We start from the raw sequence: 19,697 nt of genomic DNA, 5'->3' as shown, positions 1-19,697 counted from the left end.
CTGTTTCTGCCGGTGGCTTCCAATGCAAAATGTTGCGTGTTTTCAATTTTCGAGTTGGAATTCGCCGATCTTCTGTGAAAGCAGCCAAAAAAGATGCAAAAAAATATACAGACACGATTAATTTACCAAAGACAAAGTTCCCCAGCCGCCTCAGTGCAGCCAAACGCGAGGAACAGGAGCAACAAGTTCTGGCGGCAAGTCTCTTCAAGATCCCAATAAGAAGAGCCTTTTATAACATGTATATTGTGTCCACAGAACAAGATAGCCGTGGCTTATAAATATCAGGAGCAACGACAATTTGGTGAAAAAAGAAAACCCACATTTGTGCTGCATGATGGACCGCCGTATGCCAACGGACAGCTGCACATGGGGCACGCCGTCAACAAGATTCTGAAAGACATCACTCTGCGCCAGCGGGTGGTCCATGGACAGGAGGTCAACTACATTCCCGGCTGGGACTGCCACGGCCTGCCCATTGAGCTGAAGGCCACAAGTGCAGCAGAGGGCCAGAGTGCTGCTGAAATACGTCAGAAATGTATGCAAGTGATGTGTGGGAATTGGAGGAACTTTTAACCAAACGATTTATTGTTACAGCGCGTGCCTTTGCCTTGGAGGCCATTCAGTCGCAAAAGGAGGAGTTCAGCAGCTGGGGGATATTGGCCAACTGGCAAAAGGACAACATCTACACGACCTTCCATCCAGGATTTATTGCCAATCAGCTGCAAATGTTCCATAATCTGTATGAACGCGGCCTTGTCTATCGCGATTTGAAGCCGGTGTACTGGTCTCCGTCATCCAGGTGAGTCCTGATCCCCCCTAGTGTCATAATGAGTGACTTATTTAAGCTCTTTCTTAGAACAGCACTGGCGGAGGCCGAGCTGGAGTACGATACCAATCACATAAGCCCTTCAGTATATGTGCGATTTGCCCTGAACCCCAATGGACTGAATGTTGAGACCAAAGGTGCACAAATCTATGCACTTGTATGGACTACAACGCCCTGGACTTTGCCCAGCAATCAAGCGATTTGCTTCAATGCCTCCCTCGAGTACGTTTTGGTCAGATTTTTGGACCGCAGCCCAAGTGAGCTTTATCTCATGGCCTCCGCTCTCCTGTCAGACTTCGAAGCCTCCACTCACCTTAAATGCGAGGTGGTGCAGACGTTGCCCGGAAGTTCATTGAGCTCGCTTACGTATAACCATCCCATAGACAAGGCACAGACGAATCTGCCCTTCTTCGATGCCAGCCATGTACAGGACAGCAAGGGCACGGGCTTGGTTCACACCGCACCGGCACACGGACCAGAGGACTTTCTGGTTAGCCTGGCCAAGAAAATACCCGTCAAGTGCATGGTGAATGAGGCGGGCGTTTACACGAAGGAGGCGCCTAGCTTTCTACACGGCCAATCAGTGCTGGACCTGGGCAATCCTCTCGTGCTACAGCACATAGCAGAGGATGTTATACACTCTGCACAGCTGGAACATTCCTATCCCATTGACTGGCGCACCAAGCAACCAGTGATCATTAGGGCCAGTGAGCAGTGGTTCATCAATACAGATCGCCTGAAATCGCGTGCTGCCGCAGCGCTGGAGCAAGTAAAAATATATCCACGTACCAATGCCGAGGTGAGCAAAAGGGCAATGCTCACCCAGCTACAGAAGCGTCCCTACTGGTGCATATCGAGGCAGCGCGCTTGGGGCGTGCCCATACCTGTGCTCTACAGTCAGAAGAGTGGACAGGTGGTACTCAACGCCGCACTGATAGAACACCTCTGCAGTCTGCTGCTTAGCCAAGGTTCCATGGATTTCTGGTGGTCCAGGACATTGGAGGAGCTACTTCCTGCTCAAATCGCAGCCGAGCTCGGCTACGAAGTGAAGGATCTGGTCAAGGGCAGTGACATATTCGACATTTGGTTCGACTCGGGCAGTACCTGGTCTGCCGTGCTGAAGAAAGAACAGGTGGCGGATCTCTATCTGGAGGGCTATGATCAGTTCACGGGTTGGTTTCAATCCTCGCTGCTGACGAGCATCGCTGCTCGCGACTGCGCTCCCTTCAAGTGAGTGGACATATGAGCGTAATGTGGACAGCGAAACTCAATCATTGATATCTCTTACAGGGCGCTCTTTGTGCATGGCTTCACAGTGGATGAGAAAGGGCACAAGATGTCCAAGTCGCTGGGCAATGTAATTTCCCCAAAACAGATTACCAAGAAGTACGGGACAGACGCTCTGCGCTGGTGGGTTGCCTCCCATGGAACCCAGCACATGTCCATTACGGTCAGCGACAAGTTGCTGCTGCAGGCGGCTGAGAATCTCAGCAAGGTGCGCGGAACACTGCGTTATCTAAAGGGTGTGATCGGAGAGAAGCATCCAGGCCGGGAGCAGCAGCAGCAGCAGTCAATTCCCGATGCTAGCTATTTAAACAAGTATCTGTTGAGCAATTTGGTTGACTTTGAATCAGAGGTAAGCCTAGATGATTAATCAATGATACGTGACCTAAATACTGTTTCTCTGTTTAGATTGAAAAGCTGTACAACGTATATGAGTACAATCGCGTGGTGGCCTGCATTCAGAACTTCATTGCCAAGCAGGTGTCTTCCATTTATGTGCATCTAATCAAGGATCGCCTGTACTGCGGCGACGATCGCGAGCTGCTCGCCATTCGCCAGACGCTGACTCATTGCTATAGGCAGCTGTGCAAGAGCTTGTGGCCCGTAGCTCCCTTTTTGGTTGAGGAAAGCTGGAGCTACTATGATCCATCGGGCAGTGCCTTCCACGAGCAGTTGGTGCAGGCCCAAAGCAACTGGCATGACCCCAGGGCCATTGAAGTCCTGAACGCAGCACTCGATGTTAAGCGTCTGATCAACCAGCAGGCTGGAGAAGTCAACAGCTGGCACCTGGCTGTAACCATCAAGAGTGGCAGCCAGCTGGAGCTGCTGCGTGAATTGCAACCCACTATCGGTGTGCCTGTGCGCAACTCCGAACTGTGTGAGATACTGCAGGTGGGCAGCGTGGCAGCCGTACAAACCGATCTGGACGAAGATCTGGAATTTTCCTTGGCAACACTTGACACACCGCTTTGTCCCCGCTGCCGTCGCTACAGTCTCGAGGAAGATGCTGAAGCAGAGACATGCAAGCGTTGCTTCCAGGTAATGGAATTGAAAAACTAGTGGTTCAATCTTGTTGTTGATATTGTTGGAAGAGTAGCAGAGTATATTTATGTGGTTAAAAACTTTGTAAGCATTTCATGATGGTGTCGCGCAGCTTGAGACGCGTCGTTGGCCTCCCTCCGCAGATAATGTGTGTTTCGTTGTCCTCAAACTTGATGATAGTGTCCTCATTAACCAGTTGTATGCTTAGAGCGCCGTCTGTGCGATCCAGTTTGAGGTTGGTGAACCCATCCTGCGCCAGACGCTTCATCACAGCCTCCACATCGATGCTGCCGTACTCGTACTTCACTTTCTGCAGCACATCCTCTTTCGTTGGGGCGGCACCAGCCGCACCCCCACTGCTGCTGGACTCCTCCTTTATGATGTCCGCACATGGCTGTATGCAGTGCACTTTATCCTTGACTTGCAGCACTCCCGTTAGCGTGGAGAACGTCACTCCGGCGGCCACCTCACGTGGCAATATCTTTTGGGCCACCTCCGAGGTGAGGTAGATGCGGTCCAGCTTCCGCTTCAGTGGCAGCCTTAAAATCTCGCCACATTTGAAGGTTATAATCTTCTTGTCCGGCTGTTCGATGAACAAATTTGGCGCCGAAGGATGCGGCTTGGTGTAGGCCTCTGGAATGACCAGGACATTCGGTTTCAGCTCCTTGATCAACTTGTTGGCCTGCTGGTAGTTGAGGGAGGTGTCGATGGGGCAGTAGAAGGCCTTCATGGCCAGGGGCTGGAACGGTGCTAATACTTGCAGATAGGGGAAGTCGGGCTCCGTGAATATGATTGAGTTATTGGGATTGTTGCCCCACATTTCGATGAAGTGAACGGCATCGCCAAAACGCAGGCTCGGATGACCACAGAAGACCACGCAGGGCTGTGGAATGATTAAGAATTATAAAATCAGTCTTTAACTTATCTAATCTCTACTCTCACCTGTCTAAAGTCCTTGCTAAATCCCTCGGAGAACACGTGATTATAGTGCTTCAACTTGTTGTTGCGGAGGTAGAATGCGTGTGGAAAGGGATCGTCTGGCAGATATACCTTATTCTGCTTGGCAGAGCTGAGCCACTCGGCCAAGATGTTCGAATAAGCCAGGGAGCTGTCCGCCACAGGGGATATAAAGAACATGGGAACATTGTTGAGTCCAGCGTTCTCCAGATTCTGGGTGAGGCACTCGAACAGATCGTACACCACGCCCGATGGATAGCAGGGTATCAGGGCGGAGCCATTGTTTCTTATCGTCAGCGCAACGTTCATGCAGAGTTCGCCCAGTTTGGTGTCTGGATTGACTGTGGGTGCCTGCGTCAGTCCCGTCATAATCAGAACATCGGCATGCTTCAGCGCCGACTGATTGATGGGTCGCGGATGCGTCGTCAACGTCGAGGATCCGCTAACGTAGCATATTTTTTCATGAGCCGTGCTCAGTACCCAGTTGCTGGATCCCAGACAGTAGCCAGAGCTGACGGGCGTGGCTATAAAGGCGCCCAGAATATCCAGCTTCTCGTCATAGCCCATTATGGTTACTTTCAAGAGACTGCCCTGCACGTCTTTCAGGCTAAAAATTGTGCGCCATTTCTTTGCCCGGAATGCCTCGCACAGAGGACTCGGCAGCAGATGCAGCTTCTCCTTCCAAAGGCGTGCCGTGCACGCCTTGGGCGACACTTCGATGTAGTCGACCAGTTCCTCGAGAAAAAATCGGCCGATCTGCAACGTTGGCTCGGTGGCGTAGACTTTGCCCTTGAACCCAGTGTTCTCCGTGATGTACGGTAGAGCCAGCATATTTAGATAATTTGAGATAAGTATCACGTCCACCTCGCTGAAATCTAGCATTTTGTCCATGGGCAGGTTGAACTCGGGTGTGGAGTCCACGAACACGCGGCCACAGCATTCCTTCAGCTCGCCATCCAACTGTGGATCATGGTCACGGCCGGGAATGAAGTTGGGCAGGCTGGACCACTTCTGGCTCTGGACAAATGGCAGGGGCAGGAAGTTAAGCACGGTCTGCTCGGTCAGGCCGCAGTCCAGCATTATTCGAAGACCCTTGAAGGTGATGATGTAGCATGGCTTGGCCAGGTCACCGCTTAGGCAATACTGCAAAACAAAGAGTCACTTCCGCAGATAATGTTGTTATTCTCGATGACTTACCAAACGCATAGTTAAATAGCGCTAGTCGCAATGACTCCGATTAAACGGTGAATCTTTATTGTTTATACTTTTCGCCAGGGATGGGTAGCAATTTAAATTTCCGACTGGTTCTAATAGTTGCAAAATGAATGAATTGGTTCATTGTGGTTTCTAATCTACAATCTGTCTTTTGATAACATAAATATTAAAATAACTAAAAGGCATTATTAAATTAAGCATATAATTACATAATAAATAAATTAATTCACTAGTTCGTTAATTGCTATTTTGCATCCCTGCGAACTATGCTTTGCGGTGTTGCCAGACTTTAGGAAAAGTTCTTATGATTTGGCGCGCTCTATTTTATTTTTGAAACTGCAATATTTACACCAGTAAGTTATAAAAATATCTCAATTTTAATAGGACGGCACCTAATTGGATTGGGAGGAGTATATTGTGGAAAAGGACAGCGCAGCAAATGGTACTGTAGATTTTTCGAGGGTGAGTTGACTATTTTTCGATATAACAAATAAAAAACACTGGTGAAGGAGAGTTATAGTATTTGATCATTATATGGTTTATTAAAATTTGTTTCGAATGTCTATGTTATATTTGAAACATGTGTGTGTGTGTGGACCGATACGTGTCCACTTCCAAATTGAATATTGCATTCACGCGCCTAAGTCTAGAAAAAATACAATTTGTATGCTCGGTAGATATTGTAAGTTGAGTTGAGGAGTTGGGGATGGGGGCTACTTCTATAGGGAATCTCTAATTGCCAATTGGGCAGCATGTTGGACATGTTTAACTCCTGCCCAATAACGATGAGCCGCAATTGGTTTGAATACTCGTGGAGAGATAGAGTTAGTTTATAGTTAGGTGGCGCTATACGCGCGATTAAATTGAGAAAAAGTGTTATATTAGTAGCCGTCTACGTATTAATCCTAATGCAGCCGCTTAAGCGGGCGAGCTACTGGCGCCGGCGCCATCCTTCTTGGGCACCTTCTCATCGGAGCCGGTCTCCTCGATCTCAGCAGCCTCGGCCTCGGTGCCGGAGGCGCCTGCCTTGCCCGACGAGCGGCGACGCTTGCGGTTGATGCGCCAAGGGCGCACTGGAAACTTCATGGCTGGCAGCTGGTCCATGCCGAGCACTTTGAAGATCTGCCGGAAGGCGATGAAGCGCAGGAATTGCTGGGCCGACACAGTGAGATCCTCGCGTTCCTGCTTGCTGAGAACCACCAGCCCATCGGTCGGATCCTTCTCGCAGGGATCCAGCAGTCCCGGACCGTTAATTAGAAAGCCGGAAGACAATGCCTCCATAATCCGACGCATGCAGTCGCCGGGAGAGATGGGGAAGGCAGCCGATGAGATTACCTTCTCCACAAGCAGTTCCAAAGACCACTGCGGCAGTGCCTGCCACGAGGGCACGCGCTGGCAGAGATCCCGCAAAATGCGAATGACCATGACACACGATTGCAGGCCAGTGGCTCGGGCCTGGAACCATTTGGCGTGCCGCAAGTCAGCCAGTGCCTGCAGAAGACACAAAAAGAATGTCAGTACCGTATCGATGAAGGATTGCTGCTCGATTTCTACTTACGCGCAGACAAGGCTCGCGGGGTAGAAGATCGGCATTGCCAGTGGTAGCCGGTTCACCCTCCTCCTGCTTGACCGTGACCTCGGGCGGATTACCCTCCCGCAGCAAGGGCGATGTCAGCGTAATCTTCACAGAGACTGCCTCATCCAGCACAATAACGGCAGCGTCGTCGGCATTTACCTCCACGCGATAGGTGATCTGCGTGTCGCCTGTAATTGAGAGCAAAGGGAGAGCACGTCAGCAAGGCGGCGGCATGGGCGAGGGTCAATATTCTAGATTCGGCTTGGAAAAAGAGACAAACATTGTGGGTGAAGGCAAAAGTTCCATGTGTGGGCCAGCAATATACACAACAATGCACATTGTACAATGACAGATCTATAGATCCGGAGTAGTTTAAATGGACGTGACGTGACGCATATGAAAAGCACGAATAATGTTTGTTTCTTCCCACGGTCCACGCATCCGCTCTGTTCCCAGCAAACAGACGTGACGTTACGTTTCGTTTTCAATTCGTTCGTTTTTGACGTTCGTTTGACTTGCGTGCTGGGATCGGGATCCATTTTTTTTTTTGGGGGTCGGTTCGGTTCGAGACTCGTAAACGGAATTGCAAAAACGACTCGGATGCATCCAATCCACTCGCTGCAATTCCACTTAGAGCGCGAGCACTTCAATTGTAAATTGAATTGAATTTTGATTTGAAATTATTTTTGGGTTAGTTGGCAAATAATATTGAGCGAAATTTTTCAGTTGGTTGCGGGTTTTGCGGGGAAACGTTGACCCACAGCCAGCCGCTATCTTAGAGGAAGGAGTCAGCATTCTCCATTCACCACCGTACGCAACACAAATTTCGTTCGCAATTTTTGTCTTTCACAATCAGTCTTGATACACACAAATCGGCTGCTTGGATACAGATATAGTTTACAGATATGTATATACATATGTACATATTTTACAGATATATTTGCTTGGTTTCGAGTGAGATGAGGCGGCAATTTTGGGCTCAAGCATTTTGCAAATCTCAAAGCGCCTTTATGCTCAAATCTGTGTGTGGATCAATCGCATTGCTTCTTGGCTTCGTGTTGGGTTCTGTTCAACATTTTGATTGTTGGCCAGCCAGCAAAGGACTTTATTTACACAAAGTTTGTTTCTTTCACATCCTCTGGCATCTGGTGTGAGTAGGGTAGGGGAGGGGAGCAGCAGCAGCCCGAAAGCGCGCCTAAACTTTGTATAAATATACTCCTTTGGTATTGTTTTCGTTTCTTTTGATATTTGGTTAAGTTTGATTGGGATTGATCCTCAATCAACGCCTCACAACAACTCATCTTCCGCTTGCGGGGACACGCGAGTACTCTGCGTACTCTGTGTACTGCTTGTTACCGTAACGATCCGTTTCTTGACTTTCCGGCTTGGCTTTCTAATCCACCACCAGCAGCAGCAGTAGTAGCAGTAGTAGCCATATTCAGTGGCAGCAGGAGGAGCAGGACAGCAAACGAGCAGAGCGACACACTGGGGGGCAGAGCTGAGCGGAGGAGCTACAGACGGCTACAGAACTGAACGACAGTGAGTGACAGTCTCTAGGCTAAGCTTCTAGGCTAAAGCTCGGCTCGTAACTCTTATCCTGCAGAGAGAGAAGCTGAAAACGGCAAATACGTTTGGTTTTTATTGTGTTGCTAAATGGTTCGCTGGATCGTTGGGCGCCGTTTGGAGCGTGGTCGGGCGGTCGGTCCATCCATCGCACGCACCGCAACAGGGCTCAACACTAGAAGTGGTAGTTGTAGTAGTAGTAGTAGTTGTATTGTAGTTGTCCTAGTACATATTTTTTTTGAAACAATTTTTACATTTCGCGTCGACTTTTTCCACACAAATTGCCCGTCGAACGTAACGAATAGCGAGTGTGAGAGTTAGAACGGATTGCATTGCCCCACTGCCATTTGGAGTGTGCATTCAATATTTTTGGCTGGCATCTCTTCAGCGCTTCCGCGTCAGCTTCAGCTCATTATTTTCATATTTCCATTGGTCCATTCCATTTGGCCAAATTCACCGCAGTGAAATTGGCCAAGCTATAAACGGAATTAGCCTTCGTTCACGGTTTTGCTTTTTGCTGCTTTCATCACTCAAGCCATTTCTCTGGAAAAAGTTCTCTTCGCCTCAGAATAGGACAACAACCATTTCGAAATATCGCTCCTACATCCGTTAACATACTGCAGAAGGACGACTGTCGGACACTACCATTCGGCACTTACCTGCCACATCCTTGAGTTTGTCTGGCAGCTTGGTGGCCACCCTCTGGAGGAGGCCCACCGTTGGCTTCTCTGCACAGAGTACGACCAGCTCGACGGCATTGTCGCCATGGAGCAGCAGGCCCTTGGCCAGGTAGCCCACCCGCATGACGCCCTTCAGAATGCGCACCACATTGCCACCGCTGTCGGCGTCCTTGTGGAACGAAAATATCTGATTGTCGCGTCCGTCCTTCTCCGAGGGTTTGTCTGGCTTATCCTTCTTGGCCGCAGCGGCAGCTGGATCGTTCGGCTGATCAGTCAAAGCATCCGAAACGAGCTTGAGCGCACGCTCCGTGTGGGAGACGATGCGCTGGATTGTCTGAAGCTCCTCCTCTTTGGGATAGATCTCGGCATGGCGCGCAATGGCATGACGATCGTCTGTGCTCTCGGGGCGACGCAAATTGCCGCCGGGCATCATGCCAAAGTGCGGTGGTGGCCCGTTGCCGATGCGTCCAAAGCGCTGGGCGCCTGCAAATAAAATCAAAATTTTAGATACTCTTTGAAGGCAAAGACTGGGCCATGACTCACCTCCAAAGCTGCGCGACATCCAATTATTATAGTCGTACTCCTCGTTGTACTGGCGATTGCGCTGCTCCTCCCAGTAGTTGCCGCTTCCCTCATGCTCGTCGCCACCGCCACCGCCGCGATGCGAGGACATGAGAGCCCGCTGGGCCCTGGCCTCAGCCAGTCGACGCTGGCGAGGCGTCGGCTTAAAGTCCACAACCAGATCGGGCTGTACCTTGCGCTTGTACTGCAAGCGATGGCGGCGCCCCTTCATGTGCATCTCTTTGGCATTGGGGTCGTTGAACTTGCAATCGCATAGCTTGCAATTGAAGCTGAGTATCTTCTGGTCTTCGTCCTTGACCTCCTCGATGTATTCGCCGCCCACGGGCTTTATATTGTCTGTGTTCTCGCCGCAAGAGTCGTCCTGATTGTCATCCAAGTTGTCGGCAGCGGCTGCTTCAGCCGCCGCCTCGCTCTCGCTGGCTCCTTCAGTCTTAACTGGGGTTGCCGCTGCAGCGGCAGCTCCACTTCCAGCCGCAGCAGCAGGTGCTCCTCCAGCAGCTGCAGCTCCTCCGGCCGCCGCCGGGACAAAGTTAATCTTGCCAAGCTTCTTTGGCTCCTCGGAAGGAATGGGCTTGCCCAGCTTCTGGTGCAGCTTCACCACCTTCTGGTGCTTCGACCCGCGCACATGGGCCGCATAGGCATCTGTGCCCGTGCACGTCACGTCACACAGCTCGCAGTGGTAGTTGTTGCCCCGGTTCTGGGTGGTGCTCGTGGCACTGGCAGACATCTTAAGCGAGGCCTCTCGCTTCTTGTGCTTCTGCCCCTCCAGATGCTCGCGATACGTCTGCGGGCCGGCACAGGAGATCTTGCACACTTCGCAATAGTGCAGCTGCTGGGGGCGTGGCGGTGCCTTCGGTCGCAGGCCACGCAGGGCCGGTGGTCCCGGAATGGCGGGCCCCATCTTGCGCGGATACCAGTTGTTGCCGCCATTTGGCTTGTTCGGAGGACCGCCCTGGTGCTGCTGGTTCGCATACATGCTGGCCGCATTGTACACGGCCGAGTCGTAGCCACTGTAATTGTTACCTGGTCCACCGGGAGGAGCGGAGTTAGGGGGTTTGGGTCCACCGTTGGATTTGTCCATTTTGCCACCCTTGGCGTTATTCTTGACGGGCGGGGCCGAGTAGTGCGTCTTGCTGCCTGCTGCTGCTGGCCCGGACGCGTTGTAGCTGGCCGGAGACTGCTGGTAGAATGTCTTGCTGCCGTCGTAGGACGTGGGGTTGCGGTAGTCGCCATAGCCACCGTAGTTGCCGCCACCCCCAGACCCAGAGCCAGACCCGGTTGCTGCATAGCCGCCGCCCTGGCCAGCAGCCGCAGCAGCGTTTTGGTAGGCCGCCGCATTTGCATAAGTGGCGTTGGTTACCGCCGGGTACGATACCTGTCCCGAATTGTACTGGGTGCCGCCATAGTTGAACCCGGCGTAGTTGTTGTTCGCCATTGTCAAACAGTTGCTGCCTTCTGCTGCTCTGCTCCTGCAATTACAGAAATCGAATTTGTTGCCAATCTCGTTTGTTCTTCCACGCGCACACACACACACACACACACACACGCCCTACGCCGATGGGGGGGTTGTGCTAGTTACATTTATTTGCTACTTACTTGACTATTTGTCTGTCGATATTTATGCGGATTTATTCGGGAATTTAGATGTGCTTCCGAATAATAGCCTGTTTATAGCTGGAAAAAGCAAAGTGTTCTTAGTCACGTCATGTTAACCAACCCCCACCATTTTTTCGCCATGGCTATCGATTTTTTCGTGCAGCCTTTGACGCACTTTTCGCGTGTGTAACTGACGTGCAAGCGTCCACACATGTTGATTGGATGTGAAACTGTGCAACTACCACATTTTCCACTTGATTTAAACACAATTTTCCTTATTTTAATTACCTCAAAATTCGCTTGTGAAAAAATTCGTCTCGCCGGTAGAGATGTGAGTAGTGTGACCGTGGACTTACCAATAAAATATACCGGCGGACCCTCAGAAATATACCAAAATATACACTATCATTTTCAAAATATATCATAAAATTGTAATATTAATATTTCAAAGAAAATTTAACATTAGTTAATGGATAGAGAGAGTCCTGAGAGTCCTAACTAGCTGGTAATATTAATTCGAAAATCAACATTGAGGAATATGATTTTCCTCGGTATATTTAGAAAATGAGAAGGTATATTTCGGTATAGTTTCGATAAGTATTTCGATAAGTCCGCGATCAATAGAGCAATTTCCTTCGCGCCGAAAACAAAACAAGACCGTGCAGAAATGATGTTGGATTGTGAAATATAAGTATATTTGTTGACCTTTAGATGTTTGTGTTTGTTTAATGGATGAAAAGCGCTACCTTAAGCGCAAGGAGAAGGCGCGCAGCGATGGCAATCGAGAGCAGGTTGCGGTTAGCTGTAATCAGCTCGGAGACTTTTACAACCAGCAGGGAAAGTACAACGAGGCGGTCCAGGAGTACAAGCAGGAGGCGTCCATCTATGCCAGCATGGGCAAAGAGCTGGAAACAGCCAGGGCCAAGCGAATGGTGGGTGAAATGTTCACCCTGCTGTGTGACTACGATGCGGCCAAGGACCACATCAACGACTACCTGAGTGAGTTCGAAACCAAATGGAGAATGATCAGAGTACTCTATAAATTTCTGTACAGAGATTGCCAAGCGGCTGAAGAATCAGGTGGAGCAGCAGAGAGCGTATGCCACGTTGGGACGCGTCCACCTGTTGCATGGCCAGAGCTTGACGGACAGCTCGGCCTCGGCGGCCATGGAGCAGCTGAAGCTGGCGGAGAAGAGCTTCCTGCGCAGTCTCTTGCTGATCAAAGAGTAAGTGGAGTTGCAGTGGAGTTGCAGTGGAAAGTGTGCATTAATTATCCCCTCTTCCGGATAGGCTTACGGGTCAGATTTCGAAATTGGAGCAGCTTGACATGCAAGCGCGGTGCTATTTAAATATTGGCGTCGTTAAAGAGCACATGGAGGCGTTCGAAGAGTCCATCGAGTACATTGACAAAGCGATAAAGATCAGCAAAACCCACGATTTGTTCGAGCTGACCCACTTGTGCTACATTTCGATGAGCTTGCTATACAACTGCAAAAAGAACGACGCAACGGCGGCTCTGCGCTTCTGCAATATGGCTCTGGAAATGGCCAAGCGACTGCCCAACAAAGTGAAGAAAATCTGCGAGACGCTGATCACCAAATCCGAGATATTGATCAAGGCCGGCGACTTTGCCAGTGTCAAGCAGATCCTCACCAAGGCCTACAAAAAGAACACCCCGGATGAGAACGATCGGGCGAGCATTGAGCGCACGCTGCGAATTGTGGTAAAGATATGCCAGACCTTGGACGAGCTGGTCCTAACCAGTTCGGTGGACTATGCCAAGCTGAAGAGCTTGTACGAGAAGCTGGGCGATGGCTGCTGCCACTTGATGAACTACGAGAAGGCTCTGGTCTACTACCAGAAGATGTTGCAGAACGCAGAGCTTAACCAGGAGACTGGCAAGAGTCTAGTGCCCATCTACGTGAGCCTTTATCAAACGTACAGGGACAATAGGCAGTACGACAAGGCCCTGGAGTATCTCTGGAAGGAGTTTGAGGTAAACCAGGACGTTCCGTCTGAGGCCTTCACTACCCTCTGCACCATTGCCGATATCTGTGAGCAGCAGTCGCATCCATTCTGGACCGTACACGATGTGTACCAAAAGGCTCTGAGGCAGGCGAACAAGTCGGGCGCCGCATCCGCCAAACTGGAGAAGATTGCCCTGGTGCGGCTGAGGCGACTGCAGCTGAAGCACAATATGGATGTACTCGTCGAAGTTCTAGAGACGGAAGCCAAGGCCAAGGGCATCGATTTGGCCGCCGAAGCCAAAAGAGAGGAGGATGAAGAGGAGGAGGAGACGGATCCCGATTCAGGGGGCATCGCTGTGCAGCAAAATACACCCGACTGGGACGACGACTTCGATTTGGATACGCTGACCGACTCGGATGCCAGTGACTTGGATGAGAGCGAGAAGCTGCGCCCGCAACGTGCCACTCGAGGCAGTCGTTCGCTGGCGATCAAAAAGAACAACAAGGGGGAGACGCAGCTTCATCAGGCGTGCATTGCTGGCAACCTGGAGCTGGTCCGACGCCTGATAGACCAGGGCCACACCGTAAACGTGAGAGATCACGCTGGTTGGCTTCCGCTGCACGAGGCCTGCAACCACGGCCATCGGGAGATTGTGGAACTGCTGCTGGACAAGGGAGCTGCCACGGCCATCAACGACAAGGGCGGCACTAGCTGCGACGGCATCACTCCGCTGTACGATGCCTGCGCCAATGGGTATCTGGACGTGGCGGAGCTACTGCTGGACCGTGGAGCGGATGCCACGGTGCGGACGGACTACAACGAAACCTGCATTGTCGGACTGGACAAGTGGCGACAGTCGGCGCAGCTGGTGGAGGGGGAACAGGCCCAGTATGCCCAGTTGCGGGAGCGTCTGCTTCGCACGCTCTCAAAGGTGGGAATTTGTAGCGAAAGGAATGACAGACCCTTGACCAATACCAATGTGAAGAGTTCTAGCCATGGTAGCGAAAGTATATCGGAGGAAGATGAAGAGGAGGGTCTGAGAGAGAGCCAGCTGCGATCCCTAAGTCATAATCGATCGGGCAGCGAGTACGGAGCTAAGAAATACGGCTCCAGTCCTGCCCAGCCCAGCGCCAGCAAGGAGTACCGCAGCGTCATGGCGCAACTGAAGCGTCCGAATCGAATAAGTGATGAGGCTCCCAGCAGCAGCAGCAAAAGCAACCAGAAACGCACTGCCTTCCTGGACTCGGGCGAGGTAGATGCGGATAATTGGCTGATCGACGATGTGGGGCCGGAGAGGAAGCGCAAACGATTCAATTCGGGCAGCATCAGCACTCGTCCGTCCAAGGAAAGTCTGCAGGACTCGGCATTGTCTCTGCAGCCAAATTGGGAGGATGATCTCCTGCAGGCCACACCCGAAGCAGATATCAGCTCCCAGAAGCGCCAAAAGCAGATGAGAAAACTCACGCTGTCGCGGTCCTCCAGCATGAACAGCAACCACAGCGGTTCCGGCACCCGCAAGCCCAAGCAACAGACGACGCTGCTGGACAGCGGCTTCAGTCGGTTTCGCAGTGAGAGTCCCTTTGGCAGCGATTCGTCCCTCGATGGGGCCGCCTCGGTGATAAGTCTGCGCACCACAGAACCAGACTCCACCACTGGCACCACGTCCATACAGCTGCTCATCTCTCCGTGCAAGTCGTCGCCCATTAAAGTGCAGGCCACGCCTGTCCTGGCCACCACCGTGTCGTTCAAGGTGAAGGTGCAGGATGAACTCTTGCTGGTTCCGGTTGAGCGCAAGAAACTGCAGGACATCAACATGCGTTGGCTGGCCGAGGAGGCTGGAAGGCGCTACAACAAGTGAGTGTTGAAGGGTGTATCCCATCCCCTACTCAATCCGAATCCCTGCACTCCACAGATTAACTGGCCTCACACCCCTGCTGCGCCTCAAGACAGCCGATGGCTTTGCCTACGAGGAGACGGATACGGTGAGCGTGGCCCTTGAGCAGAATATGCTGATGGCCACGATTTTGGATTGGAAAATCTCACCGCTCTCCCAGCGCTACGAGGAGATGTGCCACCAACTGCAGAGGAGTAAGTTAAAGGAATAAACTCTCAATAAATGGATGGATGTCCTAATGATGGCACAACTGCACTTCCCTTTCAGCTGTGGACAACAAGGTCAAGCCAGTGCTGGAGCGTTCGCAGAACACGTTAATGCTGGAGCTCTCTGGCCTCTGGCTGCGCGCCCAACAAACAGAGCCCGTGTTTAAGGCGCTGCTGCATCAAGCACGTCTCACGGTGCTGGACCTGTCGCGCAACTTTATTGGCAACGAGGGCTGCCAGCAGTTGGGCAAGGCTCTGCCCACGCTGCTGCAGCTCAAGGCACTGCGACTGAAATGCAATGGCATTGGCTACCAGGGATTGGAGTCGCTGCTCTTTGGTCCGGGCATGGAGAAACTCGAACTGTTGGAGGAGCTGCAACTGAGCCAAAACCCCCTGGGCAATGCCAGTGCCAGGACGCTGCACAAATTTTGTGCAAGTCCCGCTGGTCGTGCGCTCACTTCGCTGCATCTGGCCCAGTGCGATCTGACGGAACTGCAGGACTTTGATCTGGGATTCAGCCAACTGAGCAGCTTCGACATCAGCTTCAACCAGCTCAGCCAGCAGAGTGTGCGGCGGCTGGCGGAGCAGCTAAACAGCTGCCGTTTGGAGCACTTGAACATGAGCTACGTCCGCTGGCCGCTCGACGAGGCAAGTGGCTTTGCTTTGGCCGATCGTCTGGTGTGCCTGCTGGAAGGCGGCACATGCGAGCGTTTTGTTCGCGTAGAGCTCGCCGGCTGTGGACTGACCGATGCCCATCTGTACAAGATTACCCAGCATCTGGCCAAGGCCAAGCAGCTGCAGTGGCTGGACATCAGCGACAACGGCAGACTGAGTGGCACCGCCCTGGGCTACATGCTGGACGATCTGCCGCAGCTCCGCTCGCTCCTGGCGGCTAATTGTACGAGTTTGATGGACGACGCTCGTCTGCATAAGCTGGAGCAGCACAAGCAGCTTCCCAGGCGCCTAGATTTAACCATTGACGAGAAGGTGTTTACTCTGCCCGGTGCATTGGAGACCCTTCAGTCCATTTGGCAGCTGCAATTCGGAGCCAAGGCCAAGATGCAGACCACATCCAAGGGTCGACGGAATGGTAAGCTTTACAAGGGACTCCTCAGGCTCTGTGCGGATGAAAACGAACTGGAATAGTCTACTTATTATGTTACATATATGATCCACCCATCCCTCGTATTGTGTGCCAGCCTTATTTTTTATTGTTTGACAAATATTAATAGCGAATCTAAGTACACCTTATCGCCGCGCAAATAGGCCAAATGGCTCAACTGAAGGGTGGCAGCCCCCACTGGACTGATACGCTATCAGCGGATGACGGCAGTGACAATGAATTTAGTCCAAGCCCATGAGTACGGGCGGGCCGGGATCTTGATCTACTAAGGCAAAGTCTCGCAGACAAACAATCGACTCAAGCGGCGGAAACAAACATGTAATTGTCTCCACTTCTCACTCTGTTGGAATCATCGAGTGTCGAGGGCTTATGTAACTATAATTGTACTTTTATTTATCGAATTTTGTGAATGTGGTGGTCCAATGAGTATGACTGAGGTGATTGGAAGTGAAGCATCTGCAACTTGGACTTAGGCTTTGCCCTTGGCCGCCTCGTACATGTTTCTGGAGATGATGAGACGCTGGATCTGAGAGGTGCCCTCGTAGATCTGGTAGATCTTGGCATCGCGCATCAGCTTCTCCACGGGATACTCGCTGTTGAAGCCATTGCCGCCGAAGATTTGGACGGCATCGGAGGCGATCTTGTTGGCCACATCGGCGGCATGGCACTTGGCAATGGAGGCATAGTAGCTGTTGCGGCGGCCCTGGTCAATCTCCCAGGCGGACAGCCGCCACGCCAGACGCGAGGTCTCCACACCGATGGCCATATCCGCCAGCATGAACTGCACAGCCTGATGGTAGGCGATGGGCACACCGAATGCCTTGCGCTCCAGGGAATACTTAAGTGCCTCGTCGAGGCAACGCTGAGCCAGACCGACGGCGCCGGCGGCCACTGGAGGGCGGGTCTTGTCGAAGGTGCCCATGGCAATCTTGAAGCCGGCTCCCTCGCCAATCAGCACGTTCTCCTTGGGCACGCGCACATCCTCGAAGGTGATGCCGCGCGTGTCGGAGGCGCGCTGTCCCATGTTCTGCTCCTTGCGGCCGGGCGTCAGGCCGGGAGAATCGCGCTCGACAATGAAGCCGGTGAAGGCCTTGCTGGACGGGCACTTGGGATCGGGATTGGTGCGGGCGAGCACGAAGTACCAGTTGGCCACACCCCCGTTGGTGATCCACATCTTCTGGCCGTTGAGGATGTACTCGTCGCCCTTTTTCTCGGCGCGCGTCTTGATGCCATTCACATCGGAACCTGCACCGGGCTCGGTCACGCCGTAGGCGGCCACCAGCGGCTCCTCGAGGAGACGGCCAAGGTACTTCTTCTTCTGTTCCTTGTTGCCAGAAAGGATCACAGGGGTTTGCTATGTGGAGAATGGAGCATATGGATGTAGAGCAGCTGGAAGTTGTTGGGATTCATTGAGACTTACACCCAGTCCGCTAGCCTCGAGGGCCGTCATGATGCCGGTGCAGCCATAGGCCAGCTCCTCGGCCGTCAGACAGGTGGTGAACACATCCAGCTCAAGGCCGCCAAGATCCGCGGGAATGTGGTTGTTCATCAGACCCAGCTCCCAGGCCTTCTTTATGATCGGCCACGGGTAGTCGCCGGTCTTGTCGTATTGCGCGGCCACGGGGATGATCTCCTCGCGTGTGAACTTGCGGGCCATCTCCTGCAGCTGCAGCTGCTCCTCCGTCAGGGCAAAGGAGGTGCCATTGGGCGACACCTGGGACACGGCGGCGTAGGACCGACTTTGAGCCACCAGCTGTCGCAGGGCTGGCGCTGCAATCTGCGTGGAGGAGAGATGGAGACAAACACACAAACAACGTTTATTAACCAGATTCCGATTGAATTCAAGTGCAAAAGCTGATCCATAAAACGGTGCTATTAATATTCGCAGAGGGGGGCAAAGTACACGGTGAACACAGATAAGCGAAAAAATCAAATCTGTTTATGCAGACGATCAACAATTCTGCTGGCGTCATCAGGTTGTGAGAACTTTGTACCTCCTACGCCTTGGACTCTACGCTTTTCACTTTCCCTCTACGTGGAAAGTCTGCTCTTACCTTGTTGAGGAACGCCATTGGTCTATGCGGACTCTAAATCCGTACAAAAATATACACAATATATTTAGTTTTGACTAGGTCGCCTTGCTGTTTGCTTGCTCACTCGTTGAGTCTTCGCCGCGGAATGAGAAATGATCCAAACGAGTTAGGCAAATGCGCCGGCGAGGCAATGGCAGCCAATTTGGACATTGGACTCTGTGGCTGTGGCTGTGCTGCGCTGCGCTGCGCTGAGTTGGCAGAGAGGCAAAAGCTGCACCAGACTTGTCTCTAATGTCTGATGTCTAATGGTACATACCCTGTACATATGTGAATGCCCACCACATACACATGCACATACATATGTATGTCTGGGCGATAAGAAGAGATGAATGCTTTGAAAACGGAATGCGCTGCCTCTCTACATGGGCTACATGCTACATTACATGGGCTGGAAAGCTCTCTTAAATGTTATTTGAAAGTTATTTAAATGAACAATCATACATATTCTATATTCCATGACGAATTGAGCTCATAGGCATGCCTTTGATTGGTTCTAATTCAGCATTCATATCCAGTTTGAATGCCAAACAAGTTCCTAGACGAGATGCGACACACCCCCTTTTTGGAACAGTAAAAGTACTCGAAATACCCTACCGCATAAGCTGGACTACCGCTCGACGTAAGCTTCATTGAATGACGCAACGTAGACTAAAGCTTTTAGCAGACGGAACGTAACGGAGCGCAAGGAAAGTTTTGTGTGTAGTACGTGTAAAATATAGCACAAAAGGCATATAAGACTTAAGATGAAACTGTACTCCGAGAGATTCATACATATCTCTTGATCGCTTTTAAATTTGTGTATTAAAAAAAAATGTAAATGTTTTATTATGATCTTTTATCGTCATTTTCTCATCCAAATGATCCTCTAATTTTCGGTTAACTTTTTCAGCGTAGAAGAGCAGACACTCTCCTGTTTATTTTCGTAGTCGTGAAATACTAATCGTGTGGGTTTGACAAAGACAAGTAAGGTATATATTTCTCATATGTAATGAGAATATTTTAATAAAGCCAATACAGACCCTTCTGCTGGTACAGGGTACACCTTTGTTGAATTTGTAACAATCTCCACCTGTTAAGGGCCTCTAAATGCACA

At 51.4% G+C, this 19,697-nt stretch overlaps 5 protein-coding genes across 9 annotated transcripts; 2 read left to right on the top strand and 3 right to left on the bottom strand.

Moving 5' to 3' along the window:
• The first annotated feature begins 14 nt into the window (after nucleotides 1-14).
• Nucleotides 15-5,785, top strand: LOC111073187 (isoleucine--tRNA ligase, mitochondrial). Of its 2 annotated transcripts, XM_022365392.2 has the most exons (7): nucleotides 15-194; nucleotides 256-535; nucleotides 595-799; nucleotides 857-2,056; nucleotides 2,117-2,462; nucleotides 2,519-3,148; nucleotides 5,708-5,785. In XM_022365392.2, exons 1-7 carry the CDS (start codon nucleotides 30-32, stop codon nucleotides 5,717-5,719), a joined length of 2,838 nt encoding a protein of 945 aa, XP_022221084.2. In that variant the 5' UTR covers nucleotides 15-29; the 3' UTR covers nucleotides 5,720-5,785. The 2 variants fall into 2 exon arrangements, with proteins under 2 accessions (XP_022221084.2, XP_022221083.2); XM_022365391.2 differs by lacking the exon at nucleotides 5,708-5,785 and having other exon boundaries at nucleotides 2,519-3,231.
• On the bottom strand, nucleotides 3,178-5,402 carry LOC111073188 (integrator complex subunit 9). The gene is made up of 3 exons (XM_041594145.1): nucleotides 5,306-5,402; nucleotides 4,094-5,251; nucleotides 3,178-4,034 (listed from the first exon to the last, which is right to left on the bottom strand). Exons 1-3 carry the CDS (start codon nucleotides 5,312-5,314, stop codon nucleotides 3,225-3,227), a joined length of 1,977 nt encoding a protein of 658 aa, XP_041450079.1. The 5' UTR covers nucleotides 5,315-5,402; the 3' UTR covers nucleotides 3,178-3,224.
• Nucleotides 5,786-5,832: 47 nt separating the features above from the next.
• On the bottom strand, nucleotides 5,833-11,698 carry LOC111073186 (zinc finger RNA-binding protein). 3 transcript variants are annotated; one of them, XM_022365390.2, is made up of 6 exons: nucleotides 11,609-11,698; nucleotides 11,321-11,398; nucleotides 9,686-11,193; nucleotides 9,122-9,625; nucleotides 6,882-7,087; nucleotides 5,833-6,814 (listed from the first exon to the last, which is right to left on the bottom strand). In XM_022365390.2, exons 3-6 carry the CDS (start codon nucleotides 11,157-11,159, stop codon nucleotides 6,242-6,244), a joined length of 2,757 nt encoding a protein of 918 aa, XP_022221082.2. In that variant the 5' UTR covers nucleotides 11,160-11,193; nucleotides 11,321-11,398; nucleotides 11,609-11,698; the 3' UTR covers nucleotides 5,833-6,241. The 3 variants fall into 3 exon arrangements, 2 of the variants coding, with proteins under 2 accessions (XP_022221082.2, XP_022221080.2); XM_022365388.2 differs by lacking the exon at nucleotides 11,321-11,398 and having other exon boundaries at nucleotides 11,609-11,629; XR_002607674.2 differs by lacking the exons at nucleotides 5,833-6,814; nucleotides 11,321-11,398 and adding an exon at nucleotides 8,256-8,511 and having other exon boundaries at nucleotides 7,022-7,087; nucleotides 11,609-11,646.
• On the top strand, nucleotides 11,461-19,368 carry LOC111073185 (tonsoku-like protein). Of its 2 annotated transcripts, none has more exons than XM_041594143.1 (6): nucleotides 11,461-11,651; nucleotides 12,032-12,319; nucleotides 12,375-12,546; nucleotides 12,611-15,142; nucleotides 15,201-15,376; nucleotides 15,450-19,368. In XM_041594143.1, the coding sequence occupies exons 2-6, from the start codon at nucleotides 12,049-12,051 to the stop codon at nucleotides 16,532-16,534; spliced, it is 4,236 nt and encodes a 1,411-aa protein (XP_041450077.1). In that variant the 5' UTR covers nucleotides 11,461-11,651; nucleotides 12,032-12,048; the 3' UTR covers nucleotides 16,535-19,368. The 2 variants fall into 2 exon arrangements, with proteins under 2 accessions (XP_041450077.1, XP_041450078.1); XM_041594144.1 differs by lacking the exon at nucleotides 11,461-11,651 and adding an exon at nucleotides 11,867-11,892.
• On the bottom strand, nucleotides 16,879-18,709 carry LOC111073189 (probable medium-chain specific acyl-CoA dehydrogenase, mitochondrial). Its single transcript, XM_022365394.2, has 3 exons — nucleotides 18,566-18,709; nucleotides 17,932-18,288; nucleotides 16,879-17,865 (listed from the first exon to the last, which is right to left on the bottom strand). Exons 1-3 carry the CDS (start codon nucleotides 18,581-18,583, stop codon nucleotides 16,981-16,983), a joined length of 1,260 nt encoding a protein of 419 aa, XP_022221086.2. The 5' UTR covers nucleotides 18,584-18,709; the 3' UTR covers nucleotides 16,879-16,980.
• Nucleotides 19,369-19,697: the final 329 nt, after the last annotated feature.

This window comes from Drosophila obscura, unplaced genomic scaffold (assembly GCF_018151105.1).
Source record: "Drosophila obscura isolate BZ-5 IFL unplaced genomic scaffold, ASM1815110v1 contig_208, whole genome shotgun sequence".
In the NCBI taxonomy this organism is placed as follows: Eukaryota; Metazoa; Arthropoda; class Insecta; order Diptera; family Drosophilidae; genus Drosophila; species Drosophila obscura.
This window is presented reverse-complemented; position numbering and strand designations above follow the sequence as displayed.